The sequence below is a fragment of the Anolis sagrei genome, chromosome 3 (genome assembly GCF_037176765.1).
Source record: "Anolis sagrei isolate rAnoSag1 chromosome 3, rAnoSag1.mat, whole genome shotgun sequence".
In the NCBI taxonomy this organism is placed as follows: Eukaryota; Metazoa; Chordata; class Lepidosauria; order Squamata; family Dactyloidae; genus Anolis; species Anolis sagrei.
The window spans coordinates 62,813,145-62,827,920 of record NC_090023.1 but is presented as its reverse complement, the minus strand read 5'-3'; the positions used below and the strand labels follow the sequence as shown (position 1 = coordinate 62,827,920).

At 35.9% G+C, this 14,776-nt stretch overlaps 1 protein-coding gene across 1 annotated transcript in view; it reads left to right on the top strand.

Moving 5' to 3' along the window:
* The window catches only part of TMPRSS15 (transmembrane serine protease 15), a 124,078-nt gene that overhangs the window by 103,103 nt on the left and 6,199 nt on the right, over positions 1 to 14,776 (top strand). The window contains exons 17-22 of the mRNA XM_067466229.1: positions 964 to 1,104; positions 1,933 to 2,043; positions 5,585 to 5,717; positions 8,474 to 8,569; positions 12,207 to 12,256; positions 12,443 to 12,617. Of these exons, the coding sequence (XP_067322330.1) occupies positions 964 to 1,104; positions 1,933 to 2,043; positions 5,585 to 5,717; positions 8,474 to 8,569; positions 12,207 to 12,256; positions 12,443 to 12,617 (706 nt within the window). The remainder of the gene's footprint in view (positions 1 to 963; positions 1,105 to 1,932; positions 2,044 to 5,584; positions 5,718 to 8,473; positions 8,570 to 12,206; positions 12,257 to 12,442; positions 12,618 to 14,776) is intronic.

Sequence of the window (14,776 nt, the reverse complement as noted above, 5' to 3'; positions counted from 1 at the left end):
AGAAACATTTCCTGCAAAAAAATATTCTTATATATATTTATAGCTATAGCTACTCACCAAGAAGCTAAAATGTCATTGAAATGAGCAGGAGAGTATACTTTGCGGTTCTATCCATCCCAGACTTAGTAATGTGCTTCCTATATTCTAGCATTTTCAGTAACAAGTATCCAGATTTGCAGGTGGCAATATTTTGCTGGGCATTTTCACAGATTTCACTGAAATATCCATGCCAATTGTTATATATTTAAAGATGCAAGTTTATGGATTGAATGTATACCATCTGATTCATCAACTGAAGCTGAGACATTTTGTCAGTACCTTGATAGGTGACAAGCAGCCATCTCTGTATAATGTCGTGAGTTACATTATAGTCAAAACGTAGGGCAAAAACAGTACTGCAGGTACTAAAATATCAATGTATGCCATGATGCACCACAGATTTACAGTTTGTCAGTATTATGAGACAAGAATTCTTGCAACAATGTTTCACATTGTGATTTGGCAGGAATAACTGCACATATTTGATCAATCTGACTATAGTCAAGTCAAAACTGTAAAATAAATACAAATTCTGTTCTAGAAAATCTTCAGCATCATCTATATTTAGTGTGTATTTAATTTGTATCCGAATATTTAAAGAATTAATGTTTTTTCAAGGCAAGTTTTAGAAAGCCATAGTCACTAAAAAAAACCCTTCTAAAATGGACCCATGGATCAGTGGGAGCTTCATAAGTGAATACTTATATAAACTTTGTCATTTTAATGGCTCTGCTCTTCCTTAGACTAATAAGTGGATCTAGGATGTAAGTGGATATACCATAGAAAAGGAAACCTGTCTCCATCATAAACCAATATCTTATCTCTCCCCCACCCCCATTTTTAAATGCTAACACTACACAAGTGTTTGAAATAAAACCTTTTGACACATGCCTAAAATATATTTCTGTCTTTCCCTAAGAGTAGCTGTATATACTGGAAAATCTCCAGTGCCAGATATATTCTCTACCACTCACCAGATGACAGTGCTCTTCATTACAAACAAATCTGGAACTAAACAAGGATTTATGGCCAATTTTACTACAGGATACCATCTGGGTATGCCAGGTGAGTTTCATACATGCCAAGATTTTTTCAAGTAAAATGGTGATGACAGATCCCTTGATTTATCATTCACAATCCATGTTTTTCTTGATGTCTCATGAGCTTACCAAAATGTCAGACTTTCTCTTTAAATTTAGAACTAGTTCAGTTCTCTATTCCATGGCAACCTTGTAGAAGATGATTCCTGTAGCAGAAAAGGAACAAAGAGTAGAGCCCTACTTCTTGATATATTCCTCTTGGAATACGTGCCCTGAAATTCTTTTTTCACTTCATCCTCCTAAAGATGACAAAGAAAAAGTAACCGATGAAGCAAACACTAAATATGACATTTGTTAATTTGAATTTAAGAGAAATATAAGACTTTCACATTTCACAATTATACATAAAGCTATATCTTTCATTTACTTGCTTTGGTTCTATCTTATGGAAGTCTGAGGTTTGCAGTTTGGGGAGCATTATTTAGAACTCTCACCCAAAGGGTTCTAGTGCCTCGACAAACTTTACTCTCCACACAAGATTTAAACAAGGAATCATGATGGTGGAATCATGATGGTGCAATTTGTACTGTGAAAGGCTCCCTGATGACTCTCTATAAAAATCCATCATTACTTATATAACTCATTTTTAATCTTCAAGTCTTTATGTGATGATATCACATATACTATTGTTCAAACACAAATTGCCTTATATGAATGTTGGGATACTATCCAATTAACATAGTTACTGCTATACATTCAAAATATCTAACCTCTGTAGACAAGGCTTATCAGTGTAGAGAACAATCAAAATTGTTGCATTGATCATGGTGTGTTTTTCTCCTTTATTTTATAGATCCATGTGAAGCGGATTATTATCAGTGTGGTAATGGAGAATGCATACCAAAGGCTCATGTTTGTGACCAAGTTCAGCACTGTAAAGATAATTCTGATGAAGCTAACTGTGGTAAATATTTTCTTCCATTTGGGGAGCACTATTTATAACTCTCTTTAGAACCCAAAACAAACTTCCTACTTCTAATACAGGATGTATTCTTTCGTAAGGCAAAAATTAATTCAGAAACAGTAAAGATACCTTCATATTTGTCTATCATTCCAGCTGAGAACCATTGTTCACAGGCTTCTCTTATGTATGTATGAGGAAATAAACAAGAAATATACAGTTTCTCCATCTTGCTTGGTGAAGTATTTTTAAAGCAGTTCAACCAAATATCTACCTTCCTCCAAAAATGGAAGAATCATAGAAACCATTGTGAAGTCCCTTTCTTACTCCACTCCATCTTATGTACAGATCACTGATTAGAAAACCATTGTGATAATATATTGATCCAAGCTGACCCTGCAGTTCCAACTTTGGGGCCTTTTTCCCTCAAGATCTCTTCCTGGAGAGATCTGGTACTTGGTCCCCAAGATGATTACTTGTTGTTGCCAAGTAACAGTGTTGATCAGTGGGTTCAGTGTGGTAAAGCACAATCACAGAATCATGCACAGTTGCAGAAGATAAAACCACTAGAGATTTATAATGTAATAATTACATCTCTCCATATCCTATTTGGATCTCATCAAGTCCTTTCTTCCTTAAGTGGTCTTCATCTGACTGCCCTGACTCATTCATTTTTATAGATAAGCCTTTCCATTAAGATTTTTTCCCTCTTGTAAACCCTCATTAACAGTATCTCATGAGCTATGATTGGCTGCTTTTCCCAGGCTTGTTCCATTTTTCACTTCAAAGCTAATTCCACTGAAATTTAGCTTCCTCTGGTCAAAATCTTTGAGATGTGAATTTATTTCGTCTTTGCATCAGGTTGTGAATAGTCTAGCTAAAAGTTTACACTTGCAAGTTCATATAGAGTTATCCTAGAGGTAGTAGCTTGTTTGTTTTCTATGTGCATTAGTCTAACATATTCATATTCCCAGTTTTACCTACATGAGCCTTTTTGTTCATAATATCCTACTAAAGTACACATAGCATAAGCTAAAAAAAACAAGAAAGAGAGGAAGGGAGAGAAAATTGCATTCCAATTTGCGTATTATATTGGAAAGAGAACATACATTCTGATTTGTGTCTTAGTTTAGAAAATGCAATTAAAATATGAACTATATTTTTTTCTTATTCCCTAGTCTAATTTTCTTTAGAATGCTTGTGTAGCTTTAGTTCCATTGGAATGAAAGAATGAACTGCTGAAAACTGCAGTTTTGTATGCAGAATCTCAATCTTCAACATGAGGCCTCCTTGCACTCCTGGGACTTGTGGAGTTCCTGTCTGTGCAAACTCTTGTTTATTCATGTCAGTATTTTCTCAAAAAGTATACATTTTTAAGGTTACTTTCAGGAAAATTAGTTTAAGATCAAGTGAAAGCCAGATAAAAGTGTCTGACAGGAGCATAAAACAGCTGCAGAGAGCAGCATTTCAGCTGTTTCACAAACACATATGCGTGTTACTTTGACAACAATGACAGCTGTTGTCACAGCACCATCTGTGGAGGTAGTTATTTCCAAAATTAAATGTTCCATACACAGTTCTGTTTCACATAAAACAGAAATAATAGTCTCTGTACAACCATTTATATGCAGAACTGATGTTAAAATGATGCTAGAATCTGTTGGGTTGTTTTTTTTTAATAAAATAACTCTGACAGACAAAAACTGTCTGGCACAATTGTTTCTGTGGGTAGATATTTAGATTTGGATTATGTTTGATAAATCATAACTGTTAGTACTGACACCCTTAGAGATCTGTTGCAGGTATCTTCGACTTCATCACTAGCAATATACTGTATGTTTTCAGAGACACGATACAACTCTAATACATCTTATCCAGCTGTATTTATTGAAGAGAGAAAAATGCTTTCTTCCCTTTCATTTTCATAACAGAAACCAGAGAGGCTGGTATTAGTTCAACATTTGTACTTGTTATAATGTAACTAGTTAGAGCTGTCAGGAGGTCTGACGTAGAGCAGTCTGTTACCCCCTATGATACATCCATGGATTCGTTTGGTCACACAAAATGAAGTTCTGAGCCTTTCTGACACTAACTCAGTTACGTTGCCAGATGTGTTTTTCCTCTTCTAAATTAATACATACATTGTATGTCTTCGTATGTATTACCTTGGGCTTGGTCCTGCTCCAGAACTAATTGGGGAAATACATAGCATTGGCTATTCTAGTTGTCCCTATATTGATCATGGTCTATATAAATCCTTCTGTCCACATGATTCACCTCATAGTGGGATTATTACCTCATACAAAGTAAAGTACCCACTAAGAGTTAAGAAGAGACATCCAGATCCATGCAGTACGGAGCAACCATGAAGCTGGATGGAGAGAAATGAATGATATATAGTTTTGGTTACAAACCTCAATCATATGTAAATAGATGAACAGTTCAGTCAGTAGATCAACTTACAGAGAAGACCAGGTTTGAGGATGGCTTTCTAAACAAGTTGAAAGAGAGAGAATATAAATCTTTTGATTAATAGGAGTGTGCAATTTTTTCGTTAGTTATCGTAAGTCGTATCAGATTTGTTAAATTCATACTTACAACACAATATCAAATGTGCCAAAACCTTAAAATTCAAAATTTACCCAATACTATTTCATTTCTATTTTGTAAATCTCTAAAGCCTCCCAAAGTCAGTTTTATTTTCAACACAAAGAAGCAAAGCAAAGCCAAAAAGGCTGCCTTTTCTCTTTAAATTAATGACCTCTGAGACTGAAAAAGCACAGAATTCTGGGAAATGTAGTTTGGGAAGATGAGGAGCCCTATGCCAGAAAATTCAAAAGACCCTGCCCTAAACTACATTTCCCAGAATTCTGCTCAGCCTCAGAAAGCCGCTATCAGGATAGGGGAGAGCTATTTTCCCTCTGAAGCAGCAACCAGCCAGAGTTCCAATAAATTGTTGAATCTGCAAGGAGGAGGACTGATATTTCTAGTAAATCAATCTCTGTGCTGGGCTGGGAAAAATCTCTAAATGAAAATTATTTTGGTTAGTATGAGAGGCGTTCAATGATATAGCTGCTGTGGTTTAAAAAGAAACATTTTTATCAAAACTTTTAAATTTCCTAATATCACTATATGGATGAATATTTCTGGAAGTTGGGTCATTGTGTGGAAAATTCAAGGAGACAGAGTTTATAGGTTTCTTAAAAACAATGTTGTTTATAAAAACTTGAAGAGCTAACAGTGGTAAACGTGTTCTACCATTGTAGCAAGTTTCACCCCAATAGCTGTCAAAATCCCTACTTGCACAATTTCTATAACAAAAAAGTAATAACATTTCATTATTCTCCTTATAGTAATGAAAGTTTTATTAACAATACTTTAGAAACGAAATGCCAGCATCCCATAACTTTGGAATGACTTTTGAAACATTTTTTTAATTCATTGCACATGCCTAATACCTAAATTCTAGCTTTCTCAGATTCTCATGTAAATTATCTGTATTGCAATGTCAATCTTTTACTCTGACTTGCTGTTTTGCCAACAGTGCGCTTAGTCAATGGGTCTCTCAGCTTAAATGGGTTACTCCAGCTCAAGGCCGAGAATAAATGGTACACAGCTTGTGGAGATAACTGGACTGAACAACTGTCACACGGTATCTGTCATTGGCTGGGACTAGGGTAAGTAACGTTATTTGATATCTAAATTTTGTGTTTTACCAAAGAATGATGTGCAGCAGAAAATATGGGCAACTTTACACAGGCAGTTTATTCACATCTGATTGTCCAGTGAGTACAAGCAATGCAGTGACTATAAAAATGTAGCACTACTTCTTTGAGAAAAAGGAAGAACAGGGATTTAGAAAAAACATTAAAGTTTCAAGTTCCATTTTTATACTTGAATGTATTTAACTGCACAGAAGGTTACATTCAACTTGCCCAACAACACTAAATTGCCTTTAAAAACTGTTTAGGTCAAATCATTGCACATCCTTCCTGTTCTTTCTGAAAGGTATAGCTCAGAATTCAGATAGTTTCTTCTGTTTTAAAATACACTTTGGAATGATACTGAACTCAACTACTATAACTCCAATGCTACAATAAAACCATCCCCCTTAAGATTACCAAAAGAGTTATTTTGTCTCTTTTTGTCCCTAGTAATGTCATATACATTTCCCAGTAATAATGAATACAGTAGAGTTCCAGTTAACCGAGTTCCGCTCATCCGAAACTCCATGTTAATCAATGCCATCATGTGGCCGATTGGAAACACTGCACCCTTTGATATGAGCTCATGAGAGCAGCTTTCTTTCCCATGCGGGAGAAGGGGGGGGGGGGGAAGCAGCATCTCCGAAGCAAGGGAAGGGAGGTGAATCAAAAGAGAAAGAGGAATGGGAGGAGGAAAAAAGGGAGGGAGGAGTGAAAAGGGAAATGCAATGGCTCTCCTCTCTCTCTCTCTCTCTCTCTCTCTCTGTTCTTGGTGCAACCAGAGCCTTGCTCTCCTGCTTTGGAGACTTCTCTCCAACCCAGCCTTGTTTCCAGATGGAAGGGGGGAAGGGCTCATGGCTGTAAGGAAGGAAAGAGGGGAGAGAGGCCTTGTCACCTTGGTGGGCAGAGGATTCCCCCTTTCTTCCTGCACACATACAGACACACACACTTTGCTGCAGATCCTCTCTCTCTCTCTCTTCTCCCTTCCTTTTCCTCCCCCATGTGCTCTTTCTTCCTCCTCCTCCCTCTTTTACCTCTGACATCCTTGCAGCAACTTACACTTCTGGTCTTCTCCTCCTTCTCTTCTAACCCAATCCTAGAAACGCACGAGACCCCCTTCCTTAAGAGGCTATCCAGTCCCTCCAAACAAAGAGCCACCCAGCTCCAGATGAGATTCTGGAAACAGTTGACCAACAATAGTGTTTAGCAAACTGGTTTTCCAGTGTTGCCATTCCTCTATTCTCAATATGGGATTCTAGAGACAGGTAATCTACAGTATATGAGTGTGTTCCCAACTCTGGTCCTCCAGGTGTTTTGGATTTCAAACATGATGCTTTGGTACTTAATTGGTAAAATTATAATGTTTTTTCCTTAATCCCTCCAACATTTTCACTTATCCACAATTCTGCCAGCCTGTTTATGTTGAATAAGTGAGACTCTACTGTATATTCAATCTCCCATTAAAGCCAACAAGACCTACAAATGCTCTGCTTTAGCTTTATTCACCATAGCTCAGTATCACCACGTATAGGGTTAATAAAACTCAGCAGCAGCAGTAGTAGCAGCTTTTAAGCAGGCAGATATTCAGTTGTGATTTATGGGCAAGCCATGCTTCCTACCTTCCCCTTCCCTACGGAAAAAGAATCACCAATGCTCAAACCGAATATGGCTAGTTTTCATACAGTAATATGGAGAAAGAAATCAAAGGGTCCATATCTTTTCTCAGCATAATCCTTGTTGATAATGACTCAAATTTGAAAATCTGACTGTTAAGGAAAAGAGAAAGGCCAAGGTTAGCACTGTGGACAAGTGTCAGTTAGCAGGCACCAAGCATCCCCATGCTTGAAATGCTGGAAAAGGACAAAATGTATTTCATTATTACATTAATAGCCACATTCTGCTCATCCTGTGTGAAGCTTGCTGCTTCCATGCATTTCAGCAGCATGCAAGAAGAAAGTCAATCATGAAATCTAAGAAGATGAAAAAAAGAAAAGATCTGTCAGGTCATTCAGTCATCTTTCTGCTGAGTGATGGATTATTATCTATTGAACTACCCACAGTGTATTTCTGCAGTGCTGAATACATCCTAAAGCATGGATTACATGGTAGAGAAACATAATCCCATTGGTGGTGTGGGGGGAGAATTCGTGATACATCTCTGTATTAATGTTGTCTGTATGATTTGTGTCTTGGATATATTTGGTTCTAGATAACACCATACCACCTTGAAAACACCCAATCACATCTGATTTAAGAAGCACATCTAGACTGACCACTGAAGTCAGTTTAAACCAGTATTCAAGACAGTTTTTATTGTGCAGATGATTACATAGAAAATTCTAGAACCAATTGGAGGACTGCATGATGATTGTACAAACTACAGAGCACCGATGCACATTAAAAGCCTTCTGTCATGTGCATTTGTAAGAGTTTGTCTGGCCACTATAATGTGAAACTAGGTGTTTCAAACTGCATTAAATGGCAAAGTTGGGCCTTTTTTCTACTTAGAGGGAAGTACCAAGAGTAAGTAGGGATAAGTAAAATAAAAACCTTGGCCAAATCCTGGAATACTTCTTCTAAAAAGACCTTAAATGCGGGGACAGAAGGCCCAATTATTTGATTCACTATAAAACACCTTCCTATTCTCCTCCTTTCCCTCCCCCTATTTTTTTGTGTTTCTGGTGTTTATGTTTGACATAACATGTTTCAAACATTGTTTCCTCTTGTAGCAGTGTGAATAGATCATCTACTATCTTGTTTGATGGATATGGCCCTTTTGTAGAAGTTTCAAAAGCAATCAACAACAGTTTAATCTTAACACCACAGTAAGTATTCAAAGGTACTGACTATGATAATTATGAAGAACTGGAATTATGCTAGTATACGTAGTAGATACTACACCTATAGTTATTGTTCAAAGCTATGGTTCCTAACTATTAAACATTTCAATGGGAAACATATTGAAAGCATCACAGATTTTCCAGGTGTACGAAATGATGTTTGTGTGACCTATCCATTAGTCTACTTAGTATATCAGGTATTGATGTAAGTTCACACAGGAATGACATGAATACAACTAACAAATAGAAAAAACTGATCATTCAACCCAGACTCATCCTGCCTTTCCTATATAATTACTCGGGCCATTCAGGACAATTTTACACCACTCTGCTGCTGTTTCATACCAACCCAGTTATAATCTATAATGCTGCCAAGTTCTGTGCAACAGTATTTGAAATCTGCCGAGTGATGACTGGTTCCAAAAGTTAACAATCAGCTAACTGAAATGTAAATCAGTTCTTCCCACCCTAGTCCCCTAGAATTGTGCCCTAAATGCTCCTACCCCTCCATCAATCTCCCTACCTCTCCATTCCCTTCTAGTCCCTCCCCTTCTTTAAATAGTTTTTGTGCTTTAGCCTTCAACATACCTCTGTTTTCTAGGTTTTTAGATTTTAATGTACAATGATTTTATGAGACTGTACCTCACTCTCCTTATGCTGGTCTATGACTGTAATAAAGATTTTTGATTTGATTTGACTAGCTATGAATTTTTACAACAATGTGTCTGTCTCTGTCATTGTGCCAATAGGAATTGCTTCAACCATGTAGATTACCAAAATATTGTTGCTGTTATAGCTATCTAGTGCAAAACTATCCCAATCCAAACATTATGTATAGAATTGGTTCAGTTTGAAAATCTCAAATTGAAATTTCAAACTCTTTATATGTGTGCAAAGAACAAGATTATGTAGAAGAATTAATCCTTTTCTTCATTGTTACTTGTTTAAGGGAAGAGTAGGCATGGAAATAATATTTTAAAATATTTTAAATGTGATTAAAATGCTTTTGTGTGTTGCAGTATCCTGTTAAAAAGAATCATGGAGTGATGAGAATCTTCACAGTTTGGGACTTATTCTGTACAAAATTCACACATAGCTGTTTTGCACAGAAAGCAACTTTTTTTTCTTTTGGAATTAATGTTACAAAATAGAACTATTAATTACTGTACAGAAAATGCTATAATTGGAGAAATCTTCTGAATAACATTAACATGGGTGTTTTACATAGAAAATAGCATTTTCCCTTTAGAAAACTGCATTTTCTACACAGAAAAGGATATTTTCACACTGAAATATTTTCCATACAAAACAACCACAGACAAAATTATTCGTTGTTGCAAAAAAGCAATTACATTGATAAGTAATGGAAGAAGTGAAGAATTGTATGCCTGGAAAAGAGGCCTCAAGTTTATTTCTACAAGATTGATATTTCCTGGTGGAATGACCTATGAATGCTTGGTTATCTACAGTAAACCCAAAAATGCAGGGAGGGGAAGCCATGAGATTCAACTTTTTGGCATCTAAATAACACCTGAAGTAAAACTTAAAATAACTTTTCTGCAGCATTAAGAAAGTCAGGAAAATACAAATATCAATTAAGGAAGCAATGTTATATTTTCCTTTTGTGTAATTGTACTATATTTATCTTGCAGTGTTTATCTATGATGCATTATGAGACACCACTGAGCCTCTAGAGCAGTGTTTATCAACCTTCCTAATGCTGTGACCCCTTAATACAGTTCTTCATGTTGTGATGACCCCAAACCATAAAATTATTTTTGTTGCTATTTCATAACTGTAATTTTGCTACTGTTATGAATTGTAATGCAAATATTTAATATGCAGGATGTATTTTTATTCACTGGACCCAATTTGGCACAAATTCCCGATGTGCCCAAATTTGAGTACTGCTGGGGTTGGGGGGTATAGATTTTGTGCTTTGGGAGTTGTAGTTGCTGGGATTTGTAGTTCACCGATATTCAAATAGCATTCTGAGCTCCACCAACAATGGAATTGAACCAATCTTGGCACACAGAACTCCCATGACCAACAGAAAATACTAGAAGGCTTTGGTGGGGACTGACCTTGAGTTTGGGAGTTGTAGTTCACCTATATCCAGAGAGCACTGTGGACTCAAACAATTATGGATCTGGACCAAACTTGGCACGAATACTCAATATGCCCAAATGTGGACACTGGTATAGTTTGGGGAAAATAGACTTTGACATTTGGTAGTTGTAGTTGCTGGAATTCATAGTTCACCTAGAATCAAAGAGCATTCTGAACCCCACTAATGATAAAATTGGGTCAAACCTGCCACACAGAACCCCCATAACCAACAGAAAATACTGTGTTTTTCCTGATGGTCTTTGGCGACCCCTCTGACACCCTCTTGCAACCACCCCCCGGGGGTCCTGACCCCCAGGTTGAGAAACGCTGCTCTAGAGCTCAGTGATATTGCAGGCTAATGAAATATTCATCAAGCCATTGGGTCACAGAAATGCTAGAATACATTGGTCTTCTTTTGCTGTCCTAACATCTTTTTTTCTTAGCTAAGGGTTTGTAAAGCAGCTAAAAATAGATAAAATAGATATGACAAAACAAAGCTATGTCTCTGAAAATATCGATTGTTTTCTATCAAGCTAACATTTTTAAATCTGTGGTCACACTGATCTCTAGTGGCAAAAGTTTGTGTAAACATACAGAAGGAATTCTGTTTCATTATAATATAATATATGGAGCATTTTGAAATGAATCTCTCTCAGGTACATGATCATGGAATCTTTTGTTTGTTTGTTTTTAAATTCTCAACAAAACATAGATTGTTGTTAAAGATCTGATCGTGTGTTTAATAAAACATGAAATACATCTGTTGAGAAACTTTGCATCACAGTATCCTCCAAACATCTAAAGGGGGTTTGTTTTGAATGCACTCTCCTGTAGCTTTAAATCTAATGTTACATAGTTATGTGGCTTGTTTTCAAAAATTCTCCCAAAGTTATATCTGGCAAATAAGGTCTGCGAAGAGTGATCTTCCCTTGATTCCTTGTTTAGTAAAGAGTGGAGAGAGAGGAAAACATGTTATAATGAGAAGGGTTGAGAGAGAATATTAGCAAGAGAAAATGAGTATTTATATATTTTCAAATAAGTTTTTATTGAGCATTTTCCAATTTTTTTAACACAAAAAGAAAAACAAAAAGAGGATGAGGGTAGTGGAGTTCTTGTTAGTCAATTAGATACAAATATCTACTATATTGCTGAGAGGGATGGGGTTGGGGGGGGGAAGGCTTGTATTTGTTATAAGTATTACATCTATGTCTTCATTTTAATTCCTATTATACTCACTGTCTAAAATATTGAAAATTCCATATATTCTCAATAACAAAAAAGAACATACTCTTGTCATCTTATGTTAAAACTGGTAGTCAGGTCTTATGTTGTCCCATGTTCCTTCTGCCTTCTTTTCTAGATCTTTACATTATCTACACTTTTGACCTCATTGACTATCCATATAAAATTCTTGCTGAATTTTCTATACAGAAATCCAGCCATGAATAAAGAAATATTTTCTTATAAATGGCCAGAAAACACCTAAAATATTATAACTGTATTCTTATTCTAGGGCACAATGTCTCAATAATTTGGTGATTTATCTGCAATGCAACAATAAACGTAAGTGTTTTTTAAAAATCAATATTCAAGTCAGAAGGACTGCTCATTTGTCAGTAACTATGATAACAGTAAGATTTTCATAGTAATACAAGTTTAACAGAGTGTAGCCCATCTTGGTATAATTATTAGGTATCTAAAACTGTACATTTTTAATTGTAACTTTTCTGGGGGTTTTTATCTTCATAGAATGTGGAGAAAGATTAATCACTCAGAAACACTCAACAAAAATTGTTGGTGGCTTTGATGCTCAAGGAGGTGCTTGGCCTTGGATTGTCTCATTAGATTTCAATGCCAGACCATCTTGTGGAGGATCTCTTGTCAGCAATGAATGGCTGGTCTCTGCTGCACACTGTGTATATGGGTAATGTTTTATTTTCATCATTTTATTTATAAATCTCATTTCTTTATCCTCACAGATTTTATTTCAGGATTATCATAATCATGAATATCTCTGTTAGCACTACTGACCTGACTTCTGTCTTGTGTATAAAGTAGTTCCAGGGTTTAATCTATGTAAATTTGGCCATGACATCTTCTAAGTCCGTCTAATAGTCCTTCCAGCCTTTGCCATCACAGGGAAAGACAATAATAACCGGGCGTCCAAGTACCATTCCTTTGTTATTTAATATTAGCCTATACCAAAATACTTCAAAAAGTTTTTGATACTCATTGTCAAGCTCTTGACACAGCTAAATTCTCAAACTAAACAATATAGAAGTTTAGTAAATCATGTTTTGACAGAGATGCAAACAGGAATCATTTTCCTAAGGATCATATGATGATGTGTCACTGCATTCAATCAATATTAAAATGAAAAACTCAATAGACTTATGGCTAGCAATTTAGCTGCAAGCAGTTTCTCATAAAGAAACTCATATCACTTCTAATAAAAGTTGGCTAAAATCATTCATCTGATCTTTCTTTGATTTGATGCTGTCAACCATGGCACCTTGGTGTGACACTCTTATTAAAAATAGACAATAAAGTACAATTTCCAATAGGCAGAGATAAGGTGTATATTTTTTATTCTGCATACCAGAGTGCAAAAAGAAATGTGTTATGTCATCTGATAATAATAATAATAAATAAACTTTATTTATATCCCTCCTCATCTCCCCAAGGGGTTTCCCAAAAGTTAATTCAATGTTGAGGTTTACCATAATTTTTCAGATACATTTCTTCACTTCTCCCATGTAAGTACATTAATGTTCTATAGATTTTTCTAGGAAATTGGTAGTCTAATTTATTTACTTATTATATAATATTGTAAAATGAGCATGATAGAAAACAACACAGTCCTATTTTCTAACTGATATGCATGCAGTAATTAGTACGTTGCAACAGAGAGAACAAACACTAATAACTTTTCTTGGTCTCACAGATGCTTATCTCTTTTAGGTTGCTGATGTTCTCAATTTTCTTTAAGACTACTCTGCTTAGCAGAACCTAAGCAAAATTGTATCTACAAATTCAGGCAGTTAGTATTTGATGAAACCGCATGGGAAGATGAGTAAATAGGGTGTTAATGGTTTTGAAGTTGTAAATGGCTGCTAAAATGGCATTAAAAGCCACTACAGAATGATGCTTCTGCATAAGGAAAAGTGAGTGTGGAGTGAGATAAAGTTATTTTAACTAGATTATACACTGATAAAATGCAAGACTGATTAGTTCAAGATCCTAAATACAACAGATCCCATTTAACCTGGAAGCTAAGTAGGGTCAGCTATTATTAATACTTGGATGGAAGATCACCACTGAATACAATGAATACAAGGTGCAATAAGCTATATTTCAAAGGAAATAAATTATTCCTTGCATAAGAAACCCCTGTGAAAATTATTGTGTCACGATAAATCAGCAGGAAACTTGAAGACACATGTACACCAAATGCAAGTCTGGGAAGATAACTCACAAGTCTTGGATTAAATGAAATTACCTTGAAAAATTCTTCCAGTGCTCATTTTAAGAGAGTGATGCTTTTCCATGGTAAGACATTGTGAGTGAGGCAATAAATTGAGGCAATGTGATGGTAGTGCAACTACTTTGTAGGACACCTTCACCTACCATTACTTCATTTGAAGGAGGACTATGCTGAGGGAAGGAGTGAAATTCATGAGATTGCAGGCACTGCTGTTGCTAATACAACAGCTGAAACCATTTTTGTGGCCTGGACATGAGAGAGTAGAGGAGGAGGAAGCAAACTTTTAAAGGCAAAATAATATCTTGAACTAGCCACATTGAGGGACCTGGCTCTCTCCCTTGAATCAAACCTTAGTTCTGGAGAAGGTTCACAGTTAATCTTGCAAGTCTGAGTTTTTCCCATATACTGTACATCTATATAAATAAAAATGTAATGTTCGTTTGTGGGGTTAACATAACTTAAAAACCACTGGACGAATTGACACCAAATTTGGACACAATACACCTATCAGGCCAACAAGTGACCATCACTCATAAAAACACTGAAAATACAGCAAAAAGGACTTTTAAAAGCCAAAAAAGCCAAAAATATACTACAGT